The following is a 9421-nucleotide window of genomic DNA, read 5'->3' on the forward strand; positions in this document are numbered from 1 at the left end:
TAAATAGTTATATTCTGTAGTTTATTCTATTATTCTGTGCTCATGTTAAAAAGTTAAATCATATCAAGGCAATATTTATTAAGAATGTTAAGTTAGGAAAGTACTTTTGAGGGTCACATTTATTCAGGGTTGCATATATCTAAATCTATGAATATTGGCCCCCCTTTTGAATAATTATTCTCTCTCTTATATTCTGTAGTTTATTCTATTATTCTGTGCTCATGTTAAAAAGTTAAATCATATCAAGGCAATATTTATTAAGAATGTTAAGTTAGGAAAGTACTTTTGAGGGTCACATTTATTCAGGGTTGCATATATCTAAATCTATGAATATTGGCCCCCCTTTTGAATAATTATTCTCTCTCTCTTTTTTTTTTTTTTTCAGTACTGGGAATCAAACTCAGGGTTTTGTGCTTGCCAGGAAGGTGCTGTACTGCTGAGCTACATTCCCAGCTCTAATTATTCTCATTGTACATAAATAAATCATGGATGAAAATTTAGGTAGTAAAATGACATGGACCTAAAATCAGAATATTATTATTGTGACTCTGAGCAAATCACTCATCTGAGACTGAATATTATAAATTAAAATCAGGGTTTACCACCTTGCCTGAAAAGGTAGAAAAATGCTTGGAGTAATTACTCTTTCATCTTGAATTCTTAAAAATCACTGAAACCATCTGTTGGCAGCCAATTTAGTGAGAATCTGAAAACTGCCTACCCTAATTCCTGCTTGGAATCCCAGACACAAATGGGACAGGCTGCTCTGTCTGCAAACCGAGCCAGGTTCTATGTTGGGCTTCCTCTGTGAGTGTTTATTCAATACTGGTGACTTTTTCTATTTGCTTTTTTTGTTCACTTCCAGGCTTGAATACTGTTGCCCTCTTTCCCTTTTTACCTTTCTTCATGCTTGGCTCCTATATTACAATGACCTACTTCCTTGATTATCTTGGCCTCTGCTCCGTGCTGTAGTTAGTATAAGATTAATTTATCACTTATTTTAATATCTGGAGTCCTATCATGCTAGTTCTTTGGTGTGTTAACTCAGGATCATGGAGTTGAGAGTTCAAAACAACTCTTTAATACCTGGAAAACAAATATCTAATAACAACCAGTAATAAAAAAACAAAACAAAACAAGAATATAGGAGGGCAAAGAGGACTTACATAAAAAAAATAAATAAAAAAAACATAGGATAGGAAAAAAGTTGTTAGGACTTGGAAGAAAAATCTTTTATGTGAAATAGACTTGCATAATGAGAGAAACATCTTAGAAAGCAGTACTATTTCCTCAATGAGCCATTTCCACATTTTAAAAAGAAAAGTGAGGCTCTGGGTATAGCTCATCAATAGAGTGCTTGCCTAGCATGTGTGAGGCCCTGGCTTCAATTCTCAATATCACAGGAAAAAAAAAAAAAAAGAAAGAAAAAGAAATTAGAGATAATACCCACAATGTACAGGAAACTAGAGAAGAAAAAATATGAAGGCAAACAATGGCTATAATTGATGTGAAGGAGCTCATGAAGATATGGGCTTTGGCACAAATAACATTTTTGAGAGGCTCTCACAGCTGTTTAAACACTTGCACAGTGCTTATCATTCCTGGAACTTTGCAATTTTCACCTCATTTGATCTTTATGAAAAAAATCTGAGGAAATATATTAACTGTACTTCATTGCTAAGTGTGACCCCATATCTCTGTGCTTTTTCTTTGGCGAGAGTAGCAGGTGCAGAGTTGAACCTTATTTAGTCTAAGAGGATATGCATGACATTAATTTGCCTCTGCCTTAGACAGTCCTTCCCTTCCCTGCCTGCCTGCCTGCCTTTCTTCCCCTCCCTCCCTCCTCTCCCTCCCCTCCTTTCGCGCTCTCTCTCTCTCTCTCTCTCTCTCTCTTTCTTTGTAGGAAGAAGGAAGAATTTATTGAGCAGAAGGGGGGCCTGGAAAGTTGGTTGACCCTGCTTGTCTTTCTGATGTTTGCTTTCTGATCCTGTGCTTGAGAATAAGGTCCCCTTCATCCTAGTTCATCTCTTTTAAAGCTGCTTGCAAAAGCGGGGGGAGGTATCTTAATTTATTTCCTGATAAGAACTCAATCATAGGCATAGGAGTGCTAAATTTATGCTGGGTGTGCTGTTTAATCTTTTTTTTTATTGGTACATTTTAGATATACATAATGATCACGTTCATCATAGGGAATTTGTACCTGTGCATGGTATATCTTGCTGCTTCTTTTTTCTTCATTCTCTTCCCCTCTGTTCAACCCCTCCCTCTGCTTAATCTTGTAGACTTTTATTTATGTTGATATTTTATGCATGTTGTGTGACACAGAACCGTGTTAGGAGGCATCCCCCATCTCTGTCCATCAGCCAAATACTTAAAAGTTAATAATACAAGGTAGCATATTAGTATCAGAAAAATAACATGTAAAGAACTATAAATTCTGAGGGTTGAGAAGCATTTAAAACAACCAGTTAAAACCCAAACATTTGTGAACTTGGGAATTTCCTGTCAAACTTCAAATTACAGTCAATCCTTCATATTGATGGGTTCAGCATCCACAGATTTAACCAACAGCAGATCAAAATATTTGTGGAAAAATCATATCTGTACCACACACATACAGACGTTTTTCTTGTTATTCTCTAAACAGTGCAGTTTAACCACTAAGTACATATATATGTACATCATATTAGCTACTAGAAGTAACCTAGAGATGATTTAAAGTATATAGGAGGAGGATGTATGGAGGTTATGTGCAGATACACCATTTTGTATGAGAAATTTGAGCACTTGAAGATTTGGGGGTCCTGGATCCAGTACCCTAGGATATTGAGGAATAGCTATATATTGAACCCCTCTAGGGATTTAGAGGGCACTCTGCTGTCAAATAGATATGATCACCCAGGTCATTCATAAATGTTACAATATCGTTCTGTATTGTTACATTCTTATTAAACATGAACTGACAATGTAATTTGCAGATGTATATTAATAATATAAATTGATGAGCCCCAAACATACATTATGTACCAGACGCTTCAGTATTACTTTTTGCATTATACCATGGCTCTGTTTTCTTAAAAACTTCTTTGTGTGTGTGTGTGTGTGTGTGTGTGTGAATGTGTGTGTGTTTGTGTGTGTCTAGGACGGGTACTGGGGTTTGATCCAGGGCCTTGTGCATGGTAGGTGAGTGCTCTGCCACTGAACTGAATCCTCAGCCCGTTTTTTTCAGGCTTTTGGCTTTGATCATTTCAAACTAAAAGGAAAATTGCAAGAATAGTAATTTTAGAAACCCTGTTACTAGAAGATGGTGATTTTTCCTAATTTAATCATTTCTTCTGTTTATTAGTTGGTCTTTGTGTATAAAGAATTCCTCTTCCCCCTTTTTTCTTATTAAATATCTATTATTATTAACTCATCTATTATTCTGTGAGTAATAATCTATTATACTGCCCTAACTTTGATGGTCCAATTGTACCACATTGGACAATGAGAGTCTGTTCAATGTGGGCCTGTGGCTTTCTTTGTTGTTGGTGGTAGGGGATTAAGACAGGGTCTTGCTGTGTATTTCAGTCTCACCTTGAACTCACTGTTGTAGCCCAGGCTGGCTTTGAACTCTCAGCCTCCTGAGCACTGGGATTACAGGTGTGAGCGTGACACCTGGTATGGGCCTATGTATTTTGAATTACTCCTACTTGTTTTGCATCTTTGCTGCCCTAATGCTTAGAATCAGCATTTTCTTCAAGGAGTCTTCATTCCTTTTAAGGGAGAAATGGTGTTTTGATACTAGATCTTTTCTAATCATTTGTCTTTTCTGTTTTTCCCATTTATTAATTTTGAGTCAGGGTCTCGCTAGTACACATCTTGTGATTCTCCTGCCATAGGTTCCCAAGTGGTAGGATTACAGGTGTGTGCCTCCAAAACCAGCTCTACTTGCTTCTTGACTGTGTTTCTGTACCTTTCATTTTTCAACTCATCTGGAATTTATTCTGTACTGTGATGTGAGGTACAAATCTGCATATTAAACATATTTAAATTAATTGTAATAGCAGTACAGTGTAAACCAAAGACATCTGTGTATGTATTTTCCTCCTTCCGGAACACTGATTCAGGGAGACAATGTTAATTTTAAATAATATATTGAAATTGCCAAATGATATATATTTAATTTTACATCTTATGTGTGGTTATGTTTTCTTTAACTTTTAGGTACATTTTCTAGAATCATAAAACTTTGTGAAGAAAAACGTGAAACAAGTGAAATAAAGAAAGGAAGAAAGAGTAGCAGTGTGTCATCTGTAAAAGGAATTACAAATTTAGGAAATACTTGTTTCTTTAATGCAGTCATTCAGGTAAGTGTTAACAGAATGACCTATAAAATGTCAACTGTTAATTCATATGCACATTGGCACACTTGTAGACTATTAAGACTGCTAAATTTTCCTCTAGAAATTGCTCTATTTCTTTCTATTTAGGATATCTGCATATTGTCGTATATATGCACACACCTTTTCACACCGTGGTTCTGAAAGGTCTGTGTATTTTTACCACAACTTTATTGGTAGTAGTGACATTTACTAAATGTAATACGCAATAAGTTAAAAGAATTTAAATAGCATTTTTGCTATGGTAGATGAAATTTGAAATTTTGAGAATATTCATTTCATAAAATCTGAGGCATAATATAACTGAATCGAAGACTTTACTTTTACTTTCTTTTAGAACTTGGCACAGACTTATATTCTTATTGAACTAATGAATGAGATAAAAGAAGATGGTACAAAATTAAAGATCTCTCCTGCAGATTCTCAGCTGGTAAGCATAATTATCTAGATAATATCTGTTTTCAAATGAGCCACTGATATTGCCAAAATGCATCTTTTCTATTCTCATTTGGAATGGTAATAAGCAGACAGAAAAATAATTCAAAGCTGGTATGGTGGTGCACATGGGAGGCTGAGGCAGGAGGATTGCTGTGAGTGCTAGGCCAGCCTGTACTACAAAGCAAGACCCTCTCTCAAAAAAACAAAACAAAAAAATCCAAACAAAAAATTCAAAAACATTTTGTGAAAATAATTAGATTTAAAGTTTTTAGAATTGTAAGTTTAAGATACATTATTCAAATATATCATGGATCAAATCATACAGACTCCAAGGCAGCTTCTAAATAAACATACCAGAAAAACAAAAGGGGTTTGACTTGTTGAGCAAAGTATCTAGGATCCTGTTTTGTAGTTACTAGTGACATTTGTTTAAATTTAACATCTTGTTCTTTAAAGGTAGATTTAATGGGGAGCATCTGAACTTTATTATTATTATTATTTTATGGTACCAGGGATCGAACTCAGGACCTTGAGCTTGCCAGGCAGGTGCAGCACCGCTGACCTAAATGATGGGTTTTTTAAGCTTGTGAGAAAGAAAGAGAAATAGGCTAGCCAATGAAAATGAAAGCAGTCCCTGCCATTCTAAAGTGGGCCTAACATCCAGAGTCACGCTGTTATCCAAACAGTCTCACAGAAAAGCAACTGAAGTCTAGGTTTTTCTGACTGAAAAAAATGAGTCGAAAGATGGCCACACCATAATTTGTTCAAAAACAGTGTCACTCTGCCATAGAGAACGTTCCAGTACCTTCTCTCTTAGAATGAGAAATGGATTATTATAGTTTCTTTGCCAGATATAGCTTTAATCCTGTTGTCCTCTCTCCTTTTCCATGAATAAGTCTTATTGAGAGACCCACTCATAGAATTACCTCTTGCTGATAGCATGCAGGCTGGAGTGAATCTCCACTTCCTTAGAAATTTCTTCTAATTACCCAACCAAAGCCCAAATCCCATGTCACTTCTTTATAACACCCTTTTATTGAAACACCCTGTAATGTCTCAAGGTGTTTGGTCTACCTCACTACAACAAGCAGTCAACTCACTTTGTTAACTGTAGGTACGTATGTTCCTGATGGGCTCTGACTATAGGGAATTGATTGTAGTAATAAGAATTTTAGGTAGAAATTGAAAGCTGGAAGATAGGTATGGTAGTGTTAAGCCAGCAATCCCACCTACTCAGGAAGCTCAGGCAGGAGGATCACAAATTCAAGGCCAGCCTGGACAACTTCATGAGGATGTACCCTCCATCCTTGTCTTCCCCTACAAATTAGGAATTGAGAGCTGGGCACAATAGCATATGCCTGTAGTCTCAGGTACTTGGGAGGCTGAGGCAAGAAGATCACTTGAGCCCAGAAATTCAGAACAGCCTGTGCAACACAGAGGCAGCATCTTAAAAAAAAAAAAAGAAAAAGAAAAGAAAAGTGTGTTTGTGCGAACATGTTAAAGGAAGAAAGAGTATACGTGTAGTTCATGATCTGGCTTTAAAAACAATTAAAAAGAAGAGTCTTTTTAAAAAGATATTTAGCCCAAGCTGGGTGTGGTGGCCTAAACCTCTAATCCCAGCACTGGGAAAGCTGAGACAGGAAGATCACTATGAGTTCAAGGCCAGTCTGAACTACACAATGAGACCCTGTCTCAAACAAGCAAACAAACAAACAAAAACTAGTACAATGTAATAGTTCAAATTGTTCTTCCCAAGAGAAAGTTTTGAAAGACAAAGGGGTAACATATTTTAGAAACACTTTTTCCTCCTTCAAAAGAGAGATTTGATCGCATAATTCCTTATTCCTTATGTAAAATATGTGAGGAAAAGAAAGGTGTGGAGTTTTGATAGTAAATATAATTTTTGTGAAAATATACAAATAATCAAGTAGATCAGTACTTTTACTCGTAGGGGAACACATGTGACAGTTAATGAGCACCAATGATTGATGATTTCACTCAAGTTAATAGTTTTATTAAGTAAAGGGAAAAGTATATAAAAATACCTGTGTTTTTCAAAGCAAGTATTTAATCCTGTTTTTTTATACATCCATTTTAGATATGAAGGAACAAAGTTTAATAATTTGAATCAATTTAATTGCTATCATTTAAACAAAGTGTAACACTTTATTTTTAAGTAATGTTTGACTTTGAAATTGTGTACTTCTGATATATAGTTGATTATTTATTTATTTATTTATTTAGGTACTGGGAATTGAACTCGGGACCTTGCACTTGCAAGGCAGGTGCAGAACCACTGAGCTAAATCCCCAGCCCAATCATTTTATTTTTATTTATTTATTTTTTATCATGTTTTTACAGGACCCATTAGCAGTAGAACTTTCAAGCCCTGGACCACTGACCTCAGCCTTGCTCCTGTTTCTTCACAGCATGAAGGAGACTGAAAGAGGACCACTTTCTCCTAAAGTTCTTTTTAACCAGCTCTGTCAGAAGTGAGTGTATCTCCATTCTTCATATAAATAATCATATACTAATATATTAATTGCTTGGTATGAGTCATTTCACTTATTATAACACTTTTACTGCCATTGCAGCCTGGATTCTTGAGAAAAAGAACAGTGTGCTTATGCAAATTATATCTCTCTCTCTCTTTCTTTTTTTTTTTTGGTACCAAGAATTGAACTCTGGACTGTGCGCTTGCAAGGCAGGCAGCAGAAACACTGAGCTAAATCTCTGGTCTAGGTCTCATAATTCTTTGAAGAAGTGATCTTTTATCCTCATAGAAGGAAATGCAGATTGACAAAAATTGAGTGCCTGGTATGAGAGTGACAAGGCTAAGAATCAAGTAGAAGTTGATCTGTCTTGACTCAAGTCTGGGTACACTACTGCAAAGTAAGAAAAGCTTACAACTGTAAAATCTAGAAAGTACTGTAAGAGATCATTGAATCTAGCTTCCTTACCCTGCACCCCTTATTTTGATCTGGGGATCAAACCAAACGCTTTGACATGATAGTCAAGTGCTTTACCACTAAAATATACCTGATCCCTACCTTTCTTTTTTTTTGTACTGGGAATCAAACTCAGGACCTTGCACCGGTGAGGCAGGTGGTGGCACCACTGAGCTAAATCCCTGGCCCACCTTTCTTATTTTTAAAGATGAGCTTTAAGGCAAACAAAAGTGATTTAAGTGATATTCTCAAAATACTAACATATTTAAAAACAAAGTCCCCATATGTCTGGATATCAACATACCAAAAAGGAACTGACTTAACACTAATATCATTTTTTTTTCTTATTTCAGCATTTACTTTTATGTGTGTGTGAGTCAGGGTCTCACTATGTGTTTAGGCTGGGCTTGAGCTAATTATTATAGCCTATGCTGGCTTGGAACTCGCAGCAGTCCTCCTGCCTCAGCCTCTGACTGGTGGGAGTACAAATGTGTTCCACCATGCTTGGCAAGAATTTACTTGCTGAAATCCAGGGGTACAGCATGTAATGTGTTAAAAATGGGCCTGGCTGTCATGGAGCTTTTAAGCTACTTTAGTTCCCAATTACTGAATAGGAAAAAATAATTTTATATGTGAACTTGCATATGTGTGTGTGTATCATATATATATATATACTTTAAAAATCGCATTTTAATTCAAATGTATTCTAAAACATAGCAGGTTTGGTGTTTGTTTAACTTGATTGGTAAATGTTGTTTCTTCAGAAATGGGGCTGGGGATTACACTCAATGTCCTGGGTTCATTTAAACACACACACACACACACACACACACACACACACACACACACACACACAAACCAAAGAAAGACTCAGAGATATGGGTGCTTCATCCAGTTAGAATGGTTTTAGGGCATTTTACACTTCAGAAAAAAAAATTTTTTTTGGCAGTACTGAGGATGGAACTCAAGACCTCACACTTACTTGCCAAGCCTTCTACCACTGAGCTATAGATAGCCCCAGTCATTTATTTTAGAGACAGGGTCTCATAAAGTTATCCAGGTTGGCTTTGAGCTGGCAGTCCTCCTGTTCCAGCCTCCTGAGTAGCTGGGATTTCAGGGGATTATAAATGTGCACCATTATGGTTAGAAATTTATTTTTGTCTCTGCTAAAAAACTTTGTTCTGTGTTTTTCTTTTTCATGTGTTTTTGGTGTTTGTTTCTGTAGTAGTAGGGATTAAACATAGGGTCTCAGGCATACTAGGCAAGTATTCTACCACTGAGCTACATCCCCAGCCCTTTTAATTTTGAAGTAGAGTCTCATTAAGTTGGCCAAGTTGGCTTTAAACTTGTGATCTTCCAGTCTCAGTCTCCCAAATAGCCAGGACTCTGGGGTACCACCACACTGAATTTTTTTTCCTGATTTTAAAAGGATTTATGAAAATTGAAAAAATTTGTTAAAATAGTACCTGCTTATAAATGAAAATTTAAATTTCTGCCTACTCTTATTCCTTAGTTATATCCATTACAGGTTTATCTTTTATCGAGGTACCTGGGACCAGAAATATTTTCAATTTTGGGTTTTTTCTGATTTGGGAATATTTTGGTATTTTATATATATATATATATATACACATATGTATGTATTATATATAT

The 9421-nt window shown here is 36.0% G+C and overlaps 1 protein-coding gene across 4 annotated transcripts in view; it reads left to right on the plus strand.

Moving 5' to 3' along the window:
* Window positions 1-9421, plus strand: part of Usp45 (ubiquitin specific peptidase 45) — a 60091-nt gene that overhangs the window by 21385 nt on the left and 29285 nt on the right. For all 4 annotated transcript variants that reach the window (XR_004517167.1, XM_010637370.3, XM_010637371.3 and 1 more), the window contains exons 6-8: window positions 4207-4349; window positions 4720-4812; window positions 7182-7312. Coding sequence is in view for 3 of the 4 variants with exons in the window: in XM_010637370.3 (XP_010635672.1) it covers window positions 4207-4349; window positions 4720-4812; window positions 7182-7312 (367 nt within the window). In the remaining variant the exon portion in view is untranslated. The remainder of the gene's footprint in view (window positions 1-4206; window positions 4350-4719; window positions 4813-7181; window positions 7313-9421) is intronic.

The sequence above is a fragment of the Fukomys damarensis genome, unplaced genomic scaffold (genome assembly GCF_012274545.1).
Source record: "Fukomys damarensis isolate Sample0158 unplaced genomic scaffold, DMR_v1.0_HiC HiC_scaffold_14, whole genome shotgun sequence".
Taxonomy (NCBI): Eukaryota; Metazoa; Chordata; class Mammalia; order Rodentia; family Bathyergidae; genus Fukomys; species Fukomys damarensis.